At 40.7% G+C, this 14,560-nt stretch overlaps 1 protein-coding gene across 3 annotated transcripts in view; it reads left to right on the forward strand.

The window, feature by feature from the left end:
• Positions 1–1,355: 1,355 nt before the first annotated feature.
• ELP3 (elongator acetyltransferase complex subunit 3) overlaps positions 1,356–14,560 on the forward strand; it is a 110,955-nt gene continuing 97,750 nt past the window's right edge. For 2 of the 3 annotated variants that reach the window (XR_004350481.1, XM_032635840.1), the window contains exons 1-3: positions 1,367–1,463; positions 7,151–7,250; positions 9,974–10,112. Coding sequence is in view for 2 of the 3 variants with exons in the window: in XM_032635840.1 (XP_032491731.1) it covers positions 1,445–1,463; positions 7,151–7,250; positions 9,974–10,112 (258 nt within the window). In the remaining variant the exon portion in view is untranslated. Of the gene's footprint in view, positions 1,464–7,150; positions 7,251–9,973; positions 10,113–14,560 lie in introns of all 3 variants that reach the window. The other variant, XM_032635841.1, reaches the window with a different exon arrangement.

Here is a 14,560-nt window from a genome sequence, read left to right on the forward strand (position 1 = left end):
CCCTGGTTCACTGCTCAACTGACAGCGGCCCCCTTACTTTCCTTGAATACACCAGGCATCCTCTCTCCCTAGGACCGTTGCTCTAAGTGTTCCCTCTGTCTGAAATACTCTTCCCCCAGATATCTATATATCAAATATTAGCTCAAATACTACATTTCCAATTATTAGTTAAAATCTACAAATGTACTACCCATCTCTTTCTCTTGTGTGAGGTAAAAGAGTGATGAGGTAGAGGATGGTGTCTTCATTTTAAGGAAGATTGGGGAAAGAACAGAACTGAAGTAAAAGCAGAGTTCCTTTTGGGACATGTTAAGTTTCCGATACATATCAGACATGCAGATCTAACAAGATGTCAAATAGGGAAGAAGTCGGAGTTGGACTATAAAAATGGGAGCAGACAGATGGTGTTTAAAAGCTCTGGTACTCTGGGAATCAAGGCTGAGAAGTGACCCCTCTGGTACACCAATATTTTGAGATGATATACAGCAGGATTGAGAAAAAGCAGAAGAAAAACTCAGTGTGGAGGGTCCTATAATAAAAGACTTCCTAAGTAGCTAACTTATGTCACTTGGTACTAGGATGACAATAAGAACACATAAATGCTACTGAATATGTCCTGCTGGGCAGTCAAAAGACCAGGACAGTTTCAGTGTCATGGTGAGGTCAAAGACTTAGAGGTACCTCAGTTCTAGTGGAAAGTAAGGAATTGAAAACAGCACAGATTCCTGTCTTTTTTAACGAGCGGCGTTCTTAATTTCTGGTCCATGAACAAAGGAGATCATGGATGGGTTTCAGGAAAACATGATTCCAAGTCCTGCCTGCAAACACTACAAAACTTTGTGCGTGTGTGCGTTTTTCTGGAGAGACCTCCAGAGCTTTCATGATGGTTATTGATAACGCGCCATTCATCTGAGACCAGGGGGATCCACTGGCGTCAGAGCCTGAACCTCAGATCGTTACTTGATTCCTGCATGGTCTCTTCCAGGCTCTGAATCCAGTTTCCCGCGATCCCCACTCACGTTCCCGCCCAGCCACCCTGGACGCAACGCACCCTGGGCTCCTCCACCTTTATTTAGAGACCACCCACATCCACCCTCTTATCTAGGTTTCCTGACACAGCCTCTGTCCATAAGCTCTGTCCTGTCGCTGTGCTGCCCAGATCGCGGTTTCTAATGCCCAAGCTGCCCTTAGGGGACCCTACAACCCTTAGACTCCAGCCTGCTTCGCCCGGGCCGCAGCTTTGCCCCGCCTCCTGGAGCTCTGCGAGCAGCTGCAGGGAAGCTGGGCGGACCCTTGCGCGCGCTGTCTTCTGGGAACAGCTTTACGATATATTGATCGTCATTTTACGACAGGACAGGGTTGCTTTGTGGCTGTCAATTTTCCCAGAGGTCCGAGTGGGTAGCGCTACATTGTCTGGGGTGGCGGCTGCTACGACAGCGGAGAGATGAGGCAGAAGCGGAAAGGTGCGATAAGGGAGGGGGAGCGGGGCGGTGGTAGGGAAGGGGCGAACCCCGGGTCTCTCAGATGTTGAAGCCGGTTTTTCCCGCGGGAATCCGCTACCTCATCCAGTTTCCCCAGCCACTTGTCCGTCTGTGGCCTCCAGCCCCCTGCTTTCTCCTTTCACCTGTTGTGTTTTTTGAACTAATTTATCCTTACTCTTCCTTTTTGGCAGTCACTTGGTGTCTTTTGCATAAAGGACAAAAGCTCTAGTCCAAGGTATACCCTCCAAGAAGTTAACGTGGTCGGTGGATTTAACACGTTCTCGGACCCTTAATTTGCTAAGATTCGTTTTACGACACATTTCACGTGCTTTTTTATCTGAGATTGTTTTAAAGCTCAAAGTTAGAAAAAGAAAGAAAGAAAACCACTGAATTATTCTTGGATTCTGTGGGGGCAGTTAGGCAGCCATTCCCCGTTTGTATTACCTCCTGAGTTAGCGTGGAGCAATTCCACCTTTAGTTTTTCAGCCGAATGGAGTCGAATTTCAAGTATTTTCTCACAGGTGCTAGTGTTATCTCTGTAAGCTCAATTGAGCAGTCGGTCTAATAATAGTGATGGGTATGATAACTATGGCTGCCATCTGTTGAGCCTTTGCTAATAATTCTTAGGCTGATATCGCTGCCTTTTCACAAATGAAGCCGAGATTAAAAGAGTTCAGTAACTTTCCTAGCCCAGAACTGGTTTGTCAGGCTGTCTCTATGAACCCCAAAAACATAAAATTAAAAAAAAAAATCTGTTCCTTAATCACTGTGCCTCTTGGCATCAACTGCTTCAAGTGTCCAAGTTACCTTCAGTTGTTTTGTGGCATCAAATTCTACATGCCCCTAATTGATTAGTCATCTCCCTCTAACTTGCTCCTCCATCTCCAGCTTTAAACTTTTGACTTCATTTATCACCAAGTCCTGTTAGTTCTTATAGAAATTGCTTCTTGAAATAGTTTATTCCTCATCATTCTAGCCACTATCCCCCTAACCCACCTTCATTAAGAACTGATATTTGAATAATACTTTGGCTTTCATATATACATTACTTTTGTTGATTCTCACTGAATCTTGTGAAAGATATGTATGGATTATCCTAATTCTGCGGACAAGGAAATGGGAGCTCAGAAGCCATTCATCTTCCCATTATCACACAGCCAGTAGGGTTTGGAAGGTAGAGACTGAGTCTGTCATCCAAGTTTTTTACTGTAAATCTGTTTTGTTTTGTTTTTTAACAATGTTGCCTTTCAAGAGCCTTTTACTTAGTATCCAGAGGATGTGTATTCTTTTCATCTTCTGAATCATTTTTTGTATCCTCTTTTTCTTTAGTATATTTTGTATACAGTTGACCCTTGAACAATGGAGGGGGGTGGTCGGGGGCACTGACCCCTGCACAGTTGAAATTCTGAGTGTTGCTATCTCTGTCTGAAAAACAAAGGAATTGATAAATGACTCACCAAAGGGCAGGAAGCTGAAACAGTTTGGATAGAATCAGGACTCAGATCCTCAAACACAGACTTTTCCCCACACTTAGTTAATTTAAGGATCTGTAAAATAAAAATACAGGTATTGTATTTATTTGAAAAAATCTGCATATAAGTAGACTTGTGCAGTTCAAGCCAGTGTTCAAGGATAAATCTGTACTTATTTTCTTTCAACACTACTTTCATCTTTTTACTCCCAAACTTGAGAACATATAATTCTCCACTGTGTATTGCATCCTATCTAAATGCCTTTGCCTTGTAGCCAGTGTACCCTGTAATCTGTTCTTACTGAACCCTGTCAAAAAGCCTCTATTGTAGTTAGGCAGTACTCCTGCACATAAAGATGATAGGCAATTCCTATACCTAACATTGTTCCTTCTGGATTGCCCTCTGTTTTGCTTGTCCAGATCCTGCCCTTTAAAGATCACTGTGTGATTTCCTCCACGAAGCCTTTTCTTACTAATTTACTTCTCTGGTTAATTCTTGATATACTCAAGGGCTATACACGTGTTTAAAAAATCTTTATCTTCACGCATACCTCGTTTTATTGCACTTAGCTTTAGTGCACTTCACAGATACTGTGTTTTTTACAAATTGAAGATTTGTAGCAACCTGTTTGAGCAAGTCTATCAGCTCCATTTTTCCAACAGCATTTTTGCTCACTTCATGTCTCTCATTTTGGTAATTCCCGCAATATTTCAAACGTTTTCATTATTGTTATGTTTATTATGGTGATCAGTGATCTTTGATGTTACTCTTGTAATTGTTTCGGGGCCCCACAAATTGCCACATAAGACGATGAACTTTAATTGATAAATGTTGTGTGTGTTCTGACTGCTCTACCTGTTGACCATTTCCCCATCTCTCTCCCTCCCCTCAGGCTTCCCTATTAAGACACAGTAATATTGAAGTGAGGCCAATTAGTAACCCTACAGTGGCCTCTAAGGGTTCAAGTAAAAGGAACAGTCGTACATCTCTCACTTTAAATCAATAGCTAGAAATGATTAAGCTTAGTGAGGAAGGCATGTCGAAAACTGAGGTAGGCTGAATGTTAGGCCTCTTACACCAGTTAGCCAAGTTGTGAACACAAAGTTCTTGAAGGAAATTGAAGATTATACTGTATTGGACACATGAATGATAAGAAAGCAAAACAGCCTTATTGCTGATATGGAGAAGGTTTTAGTAACCTGCATAGAAGATCACCCAGCCACATTTCCTTAAGCCAAAGCCTAATCCAGAACAAGGCCCTAACTTTAATTCTTTGAAGGCTGAGAGAGTTGAGGAAGCTGCAGAAGAAAAGGTTGAAGCTAGCAGGGGTCAGTTCATGATGCTTAAGGAAAGAAGCCATCTGCATAGCATAAAAATGCAAGGCAAAGCCCCAGGTGCTGATGGAGAAGCTGCAGCAAGTTATCCAGAAGGTCTAGCTAAGATAATTAGTGAAGGTGACTGCACTAAACAACAGATTTTCAATGTAGACAAAACAGCCTTATATTGGAAGAAGATGCCATCTAGGACTTTCATAACTAGAGAGAAGTCAGTGCCTGGCTTCAAAGCCTCAGAGGACAGGCTGACTCTCTTGTTAGAGGCTGATGCAGCTGGTGACTTTTAAGTTGAAGCTAATGTTCATTTAACCATTCTGAATTATGCTGAATCTACTCTGCCTGTGCTCTCTAAATGGAACGAAGCCTGGATGGCAGCCCATCTGTTTCCAACATGGTTTACTGATTATTTTAACCTCACTGTTGAGAGCAGACTGCTTTCAAAATATTACTGCTCATTGTTAATGTACCTAGTCACCCAAGAGCTCTGATGGAGACGTACAAGATTAACGTTGTTTTCATGCCTGCTGACACAGCATCCATTGTGCAGCCTGATCAAGGAGTCATTTCGACTCTCAAGTCTTATTATTTAAGAAATAACATTTTGTAAGGCTATAGCTGCCGTAGATAGCGATTCCTCTGATGGACCTGGGCAAAGTCAGTTGAAAACCTACTTGGAAAGGATTCACCATTCTAGATGCCATTAAGAACATTCATGATTCATGGGAAGAGGTCAAAATATCAACATTAATAGGAATTTGAAAGAAGTTGATTCCAGCCCTCATGGATGACTTTGAGGGGTTTAAGACTTGAGTGGAGGAAGTAGCTGCAGATGTGGTGGAAACAGAACTAGAATTGAAAGTGGAGCCTGAAGATGGGACTGAATTGCCACAATCTCACGATGAAACGAATGGATGAGGAGTTGCTTCTTACGGATGAGCAAAGAAAGTGGTTTTTTGGGATGGAATCTACTCCCGGTGAAGATGCTGCGAAGATTGTTGAAACTACAATAAAGAATGTAGACTATTAGGTTAAACCTAGTTAAACCAGCAGCAGTAGGGTTTGAGAGGATCGACTCCAGTTTTGAAAGTTCTGTGGGTACCCTGCTGTCGCCTGCTACAGAGAAATCGTTCATGAAAGGAAGAGTCAACGGATGAGGCACACTTCACTGTGGTCGTATTTTAAGAAATCGCCATGGCCACCCAGCCTTCAGCAGCCACCACCCTGATCAGTTTGGTAGCTAACATCGAGGCAGGACTCTCCACCAGCAAAAAGATTATGATTTGCTGAAGGCTCAGATGATGATTAGCATTGTTTAGCAATAAGGTATTTTTAAATTAAGGTATTTTTTTTAAGGCATAATGCTCTTGCATACTTAACAGACTGCAGTACAGTGTAAACATAGCTTTTATATGCACTGGGAAACCAAAAACATTCGTGTGACTTGCTTTATTGCAGTATTTATTGTGATGGTCTGGAACCGAACCTGCAGTATCTCTGAGGTCTGCCTGTATTTTTATCACCCGAATCACCTTTTCTCCAAATTCTTATGCAGAACTTCAGCATATAAACAGATGAAAGCCCAGCGGCTTTGGTTGAAATGGAGAAAGAGAGCCTCCCTCTCCCTCCCTTCCTCCTTTACTTAATCACCACCAGCCCGACCTGTTACATGGCTCCTCAGGCACCTTTGTAGAACTCTGAAGGGCTGAGTTACATGGTTTAGAAAGCACTTAAGCCTTTGACTACAGATGGACTTCTTTTTCTCTCAGATTGTTTTGTATGTGTTAGCTTTACCTCATTAAATTAGATGTGGCTTGGTACAGTGGTTAAAAGCATGTAAGTTGCGGAGAAAAGACCTGGATTTGAGTCTTAACTATGCCCTTTACAATTATGTCTTAACTAGCCTTAACTTTTCACATCTGTGAAATGTGGTAACTCCAGTGTTGTGAGGTTTCAAATGAGATAAATGAAAGGGGTCCATGAGCGCCAGGGTTGTGTTTCTCTCTGATGACATCATTATCTTTGCACACCAGCTTTCTCTGCAGGCAGGAGGCAGGCTTGCTAGTAGCTCCCAAGCTGAAATCTCACAACTTTTTATCACTGGAGAGGGACTGGTGTCTTTTGCTTTGAGAAAAAGAGCTCAGATTTGCCCGACCTGGATAGGTGCCCATCCTTGAACCAGTCAACTTTAACTGGGGGGATGGGGTCATGTAAGAACATGTCAGCTTCTGCTGTTGCCTTTTAGAGGAGAAGGGCGGCCTCAGTTGCCAGGAGAATATTGCGATGGCGGACAGACTATTTTACAGATGTGTTAAGATCCCTAGGCACGCACAGACCCATGTCTTTGTATTTCAAAATAGTACTACATTGCTTTGTATTTCAAAATAGTATTAACATTACTTCTGCGGATACCTGGATTTGAGTTTCAACTTCACCCCTTGGTAGCATTTTTATGGGACAGCCAAATATTCTTGTTCCGTCTACCTCACTGTGTTCTGAGAATCAGATGAAATAATGCATCTAAATGTAATTATCAATCTGGAGATAAAGGGAAGCTACTTTAACTATGGTCCTTTCCTGTGTGATTAGGTTCTTTTTCCTCATGTTTGTCTCTACTCTTTCCTGCATCTACCATTCTTGAGGTGTATATGCTTCTAAAGTGAACTCTTCCCATATATAGGTGAAGCCAGGTTGGTTTTAAAATTAAAGATATAAAATATATGATCAAATTGTGAACAGTAGTGTCTTGTGTACTTGAGCTATCATTTTGGCATGATTGGAATGATTTTGGAAGACAAACTCCTAATAAATACAAAAACTTTACTGAATAATATGATTTTTTTAGTGTCAAATATTATCTTTTCAGGAGATCTCAGCCCTGCTGAGCTGATGATGCTGACCATAGGAGATGTTATTAAACAACTAATTGAAGCCCACGAACAGGGGAAAGACATCGATCTAAATAAGTAAGTGGATCTATAAAAACGAAGGTAATCTTGTTCTTGGGTAGTAGATCTCTTATGAAATTATCAGACACTACTGGTTCTATCTCATGTTTCACGTTTTAGTTGAGAATTTAGCTTTCTTCCCTGCCCTATAGATTATTTATGGCAAAATTGCCTTATAGCCTTATAATACTAATAGTCTCTAACATTCCTTGGGCGCTTACGGTATTCCGGTCGCTGTTAGTAGTACGTTATATGTGTTAGCTCAGCTGATCCTCTCAAACACTATCTGAGGTAGGTATTTACCTCATTTGACAGATGGGTCCTCTTAGAGAAAGGTTAAATAATTTGTTCGGGAGTAAATAACTGGTGATTGGCAGAGCTGGGATTTAGAATCAGGTCATCCATCTCCAGAGCCCAGGTGCTGTCCTTCTGTGCCATCTCATTTCACATCCTTCCTCTCTTCCCGGTCGTCTCAGAGAGGTGTTAGCTCTCTTCCAGGGAAGCCCTCTCTTTGGGGCCTTTGATCAAATCCAACCTTTCCCTACTTCAGAACCTCCTGGACACGTTCATCCACTTCCTCTCCACAACCATGTTCAGCTTTGACTTGGCTCAAATAAGAGTGGTTTTTCCTCTCTGCATCTGCTTATTTACTATATATTTGTAATACAGATCTGCTGTGGTGAAAGGGTTCTCCCCCCATCCCCAGGTCATCAATGGTCTAGTCATTACTCACATGACCTTATTTTGGACCCTGTCTTCTGTTACTTGAGATACTACGATGTTATACCCCTTCCTTGGAACATTGTGCTTGATAAACATTTGCTAAGGAATAAATTAATAACTATTCTTTTATACCATGAAGACATTATATTTAATTGGTTTTTCTACCGTGTGTTTAGCAGTGGGGTTTTTTTCCTCATCTTTGTTGGCTATACCCCTAATTATACAAATCTTTTGTTTCTCGTGAACATTTCTACTTCTTGTATATTTTTGTCATTCTCTTTAATTTAGCACATCTAAAGCTAAAGCTAGCATCTTCTTTAAAACCAGCCCCTACTCAAGATGTCCTCTTTGCCTAATTGTTTTAACCTTCACCCAGGTTTGAAACTCTAGTGTCATCTTTGAATCTTTTCCCTTAGGTCCACTTAGAGTCAAAATTTTGCCTACTGTTTCTTCATTATAACTTTTTAATGTTCACCACCAACTTCCTCTTCCATTCCTTTTTAAACTTAAGTCTAGACTCCTGCAGTAGTTTATGCTTTCAGTTCTTTTTACTGTCTTGCTGGATTAATTTTCCTTCGTCATGTCCCTGTGCGGGAACTTTCAGCACATTCCCAGTGCTTGTGGAATTAAACGCAGATTCCTCGGCCCATTATGTAAGGCCTCTCGGTGTGGCTTCAACTTACTTTTCCAACTTTTTAAACTTCTGTATCTTCATATTGGAAACCTTCTGCTTTCTGTTAAGTTGGTCTACTCATATTTCTTAAAATCTGTACTATCCTGTTTTTGCATCTTCACATAAGCCAGCCTGTCTGCTCTCGGTGTCATCTCTGTGTCTTTATTGTCTGTCTGAAGCCTGTCTTTTTAATGTGCCCGTTTTCTTTGAATATCTCCCCAGCACACACTGAGTTCCTCTCTTGAGCTCTGGAATCATTCATTGTTGTGTGTGTGTTTTATTATTGATACATATGTTTTTATTACTTGTAGATTTATTTTTGTGCATGCCTGTCTGCAAACATGCGAACATAGAGCACGAAACAGCTATGCCTTACAACCTCCTGACGTACCAAGTACTTAGGTAGTCTCTTGTACCTATCAGGTACTCAGTAACCATTTGTTGAAATGATTTGAACACCCCATAATATTTCTAGATGGATTAAAGTGAAAAGATAAAGTGACTATTAGGATTTGGTTAGCAGCCACGAAGAAAAGAAAAATTGCTAAATTATAGAGGAAAGCGAGGAATTATTAGTTGGAATAAAGGTTACTTCTGGGGGTTAGGGATAGGGTTATGGTCAGGAAGGGGCAAACGGGTCTTCTGAAGTGCTGATCATATTCTCGGAATGTGGTTACAAGAGTGATTGTTTTATAATTGTTAGAGTATATTTATATGTTTTATTGTTCTGTTCTTTATGTAATATTTTGAATTAGAAAAAGTTTTAAAACTTTTAAAGCTTTAAAAATATATCTACTTTATTTCCTATTTGGTTCTGCATAGCTTTGCTTTAAATTGTTTTGTTTTGTTTTGTTTTGTTGGCCTGAGGCAGTGCTTTGCAACCAGGCATGACCATCCCCACCCCCAAGTCATTTGGCAATGTCTGGAGACATTTTTGGTTGTTACAACGGGAAGAAGAGGTGCCAGTGGGTAGAGGCCAAGGATGCTGCTAAACCTCCTACAATGTACTGAACAATCCCCCACAACAGAATTAATCTGATCCCAAATGTAGTAGTGTGGAAGCTGAGAAAAGGGTAGAATCCTTCGAAGCTGGAGCACTACTTTGAACGAGACCTACATTGTATCACTGTCCTGGGCCCCCGCCCTATAGTCATCTGGTTTTCTTTCTGGTACTCTGGAGAAAAGGAAGTCATGAATTTTGTTCTAGTTCCCTGATAATTACAAATGTTAAAACCACTGTTGTCATCTGGTGAAAGGAGTTGATGATGTTATTTATAGGTTATCCTTTTGTTAGCTTGTCCTTGAAATACTGTGATCTTGATAATGCTAGATGCTTTACTTTCAGGGTGAAAACCAGGACAGCTGCCAAATATGGCCTTTCAGCACAGCCCCGCCTGGTGGATATCATTGCTGCAGTCCCACCTCAGTATCGAAAGGTCTTGGTCCCCAAGTTAAAGGCAAAACCCATCAGAACTGCCAGTGGGGTGAGTGATTCAGTTCATCAAAGATTGATTGTGTATCTGTTCCACCACAGATCCCTGCCTCCATGTAACACCCAGGTAATGAGGTGGAAGTGGGGGATTTGGACTAATAAAATCCATATGCTATGGTGTGTGCTGGAGTGGAGACACGTGCAGAATGCTAGGAGGGCACAGAGGGGAAAAGGTCACTGTTCTTAGAGGAGGAGATAATGTTTTGGGTTTTGGTGTCTAAGTATAGCTAGATGCTTGGTGACTCTCATAAGATGACCAATATTGTTGGCCATCTTAAGCTTGTGGCTTATAAGATTGATACTTATAAAAGGTATTTGGAAAAGTTAAATTGATAGTGCAAAGTCGTTTTGTTAATATATATGGTAATTGTGAGACAGTTGACACCATAGGGAGTGATATGGGAGTCCAGAGGACAGAGATGTCCCTGCAGTAAAAGGGACTAGGGAAAGCCCAAGAGGAAGCGTGGAGCTTGACTAACATATAAATGGCACCCATACAAGCAGAGAAGAGCAGGTTCAAAGAGTAATGGGAGCAAGGACCCAGGAACTAGGGCACAGAGGTAGAGATGATGTAAGAGGTGTGTGTGCAGGGAACCACGAGTGTACCAGACTCACTGGGGCTGACAATTCATTTTGGAAAGCAGCAGGACATTGGGGTGAAGAGTTAGCGTGAGATCCACTTGTAAAAGATCTTAAATGTCCTGCAAAATAGCCAGATAATAGGAAACTGAAAGATTTTTGAGAAGGGGAGTGATGGGAACCAGATAGATTTTCAGAAAATTAATTTGCATACAAGTTGTAGGGTAGCTTGGAGCCAAAAGGACCAGTTGGGATACTCTTGATTTGACCTAGGTGTGAAGTGTTAAGAGCCTGAATCAAGGTAGGGCCTCCACGATAAAAAGGATGAGTGTGAAAGACATGAGGGAAGAATTGATGGTATTTAGCCCCTCGTAAAACATGGTACCCAAGCGAATGCTGTGTTCCTGGTGTGATCTAAGAAGCTCAGTCTGTTGTTTGGATGGGGATATTGTACTTCTAGTAAATGCAGCTTATAATGACTTGCTGGGTAGCCATATCTCCTGGATCATATATTTGTGACTAATTAAACCCCAGACCTTTCACACACAGTGTACCACCTATCCTAGTCTCTTCTCCTTTGAACTTAAGTGTTTGGGGTTTGTTTGTTTGTACCTAGTATAAAAGACTCTTTCAGAAAAATGAAGAGGTCCAAATCCCTCACCTCCCATTCTCCCCCGACTGTTCCCCCAGGGCAACCACTTTTAGGTCTTAGCTGATTTCTTGGCATTTACTTCCATATCCCTAAATAACGTGCTTTATGGGTAAGTCTTGGATTTTCAGTTTTCAGCATTGTGTGTGGGCTTGCCACCGTGGAGACAAAGGTTTAGCAATGTTTCAACCTGACAAATGCACTTGGCTTTCATAATTCCATTCTCTCTGTCTTCCTCCTACCTCGGATCATTTCTTTCTTTGACAGCTACTCTTGTTCTGCTTCCATCTAAAAATTGATTTTTCTGTGGTCCTGGGCCAACTGCTTTTAGTGCCATGCATGCTTTCTTTGGTGATCTCATCCATTGATGTTTTTAAGTTTTGCCATATGCTGACTCGTAGCTCCGACTTCTCCCCAAGCTTCATATCCATGTCAAATTGCCTGTTAGACATTTCTCCTTTGATTGCCTGTAAGTATACCCTTAAGTATAGCATAACCAAAACCTCAGACTTGCTCACCCATCTTCCTTGTCCGCCTTAGCTAATGGTGCCCCCGTCCACTCAGTTTCTAAAAGATGCGAAATGCATTGTCCGTTCCTACCACCACTGGGAGGAATGTTTTGGCCTTTATTATTTCTTGTTTAGATTGTTTTACTCATTTCCTAATGGGCCTACTTTGTCTTACCTGCACCAAATCCATTTTCTGCAGTATCACCAAAGTGACTATTAAAAATATCAAAGGAACACAGCTGATTGTCATTCCCTAGCTGCTATGCATCCTAACCTCTGTGCTTTTTAAAAAATTTATTTTACTGAAGTATAGTTGATTTACGGTGTTGTGTTAATTTCTACTGTATGGCAAATGTATGATTAAGTTATACACATATATACATTTTTCATATTCTTTTCCATTATGGTTTATCACAGGATATTGAATATAGTTCCCTGTGCTATACAGTAAGACCTTGCTGTTTATCCATTCTATATATAATTGCATCTACTAATCCCAAAATCCCAATCCATCCTTCCCCCACCATGTCTCCCTCTTGGCAACCACAAGTCTGTTCTCTGTGTCTGAGTCTGCTTCTGTTTTGTAGATAAGTTCATTTGCGTCATATTTTAGATTTCACATATATGCAATATCATATATTTATCTGTCTCTTTCTGACTGACTTAGTGTTATAATCTCCAGGTCCATCCATGTTGCTGCAAATGGCATTATTTCATTATTTTTTATGGCTAATATTCTGTTTATATGTACCACATCTTCTTTGTCCATTCATCTGTTGATGGACATTTAGGTCGTTTCCATGTCTTGGCTATTGTAAATAGTGCTGCAGTGAACATTGGAGTGCATGTATCTCTTTGAATTATAGTTTTCTCCAGATATATGCCCACTAACCTCCATGCTTTTACTTCTGCTGTTACTGTAGTGCTTTATATTTTTTTATAGAGCAGCTTTAGGCTTACAGAAAAATTGAGCAGAAAGCACAGAGAGTTCCCATATACTTCCTCTCCCCCTTCCCCAGGTTGCCCTATTATTATACCTTGCATTGGTTTGACACATTTGTTATAATTGATGAACCAATACTGCTATCTTCTTATTAACCAAAGTGGGTAGTTTACATTGGGGTCACTCACGGTGTTGTACATTCTGTCGGTTTTACCAAATGCATAATTTCACGTATCCATCGTTACAGTATCATATGGAATAGTTTCACTGTCCTAAAACTCCCCTCATCATTTCCTCTGTTTCATACCTCTCACAACTACTGATCTATTTACTGTTTCTGTAGTTTTGCCTTTCCTAGAATGGTATATAGTTGGAATCAGTATGTTTTGTAGCCTTTTCATATTGGCTTCTGTTACTTTGCAGTGGGCATTTAAGGTTATGCCATGTCCTATTAGTGGCTTGATAGCTCATTTCTTTTTAGCACTGAATAATATTCCATTGTCTGAGTGTGCCACAATTTGTTTATCCACACACCTATTGAAGGACATCTTGGTTGCTTCCAATTTTTGGCAATTATAATGGACAAAGCTGCGATAAACATTTGTTTGAAGGTTTTTGCATACACAAAAGTTTTCAAACTCATTTGGGTAAATAAATACCTAGGAGCATGATTGCTGGATCATATGGTCAGACTACGTTTAGCTTTGTTAGAAATTGCCAAACTGTCTTCCAAAGTGGCTGCACTGTTTTGCATTCCATCAACAGTAAATGAGAGTTCCTATTGCTCCACAAGCTCATCAGCATTTGGTGTTGTCAGTCCTCTGGATTTTGCCCATTCTGTTAGGTATGTAGTGATATCTCATTGCTTTAATTTGCAATTCCTGAATGACATACGATGTTGAGTATCTTCTCATATACTTATTTTGCCTTCAGTGCATCCTCTTTGGTGAAGTGTCTCTTCAGATCTTTTGCCCTATTCCTAATTGGGTTGTTTGGGTTTTTTATTGTGAAGTTTTAAGGATTTTTTTTTAATAGTTAAGATATGTGTCTTTTATCAGACATGTGTTTTGTAAATATTTTCTCCCAGTCTGTGGCATACCTTTTTAGTATACTTAAGTCTATGATCCGTTTTGAGTCTGTTTGTATTTGAGTTTTTGTTCGTTTTGTTGGGTTTTTTGCTTTGAAAATCATGATTTTTATTATTCAGAGTAGTATCATTACTCATTGCAACAGTAGTGACCATATGTTGCCCACCTGTTACATATCAGCCACTGCACTGGTGTGTTTTCTAATTTAATCCTCAAAACTGTTTTGAGGGTAGGTAGTATTGTCTTCATTTTACAAAACAGGAAAATACACAGTAAGAGGTAGATAAAAGATTCAAAGTTTCATCTCTCTGGCTGACTCCAAAGTCATAGCTTTTTCTACCTTATCAGTAATCTTTAAGCTGTATTCTACAAAACGACAGGATCCGTATAAGTGTTTTAGGAGCTACTGTGGGGAATAATAGGGAAGCTGTGGGAGCAGGCCCCATCTCTACTTCACCCAGGGCTGTTGCTTTTCTCTCTTCTGTAAGTTGATGTTCTAAGTAAAACATTACTTGAAGGGAGAGTTCAGCCACTTCAAAAATGCTTGAAAACTCCTGCACATTGCTTCCCTGGTCCCCACGTCCCTCTGCCTTCTTAGCTCAGTTAACTCTTACTCAGCATGGCTGTCAACCCCTTAGGAAGGCTTCCCTGACGCCCCTGGTCAGGGCTAAT

The sequence above is a fragment of the Phocoena sinus genome, chromosome 6, assembly GCF_008692025.1.
Source record: "Phocoena sinus isolate mPhoSin1 chromosome 6, mPhoSin1.pri, whole genome shotgun sequence".
NCBI lineage: Eukaryota > Metazoa > Chordata > Mammalia > Artiodactyla > Phocoenidae > Phocoena > Phocoena sinus.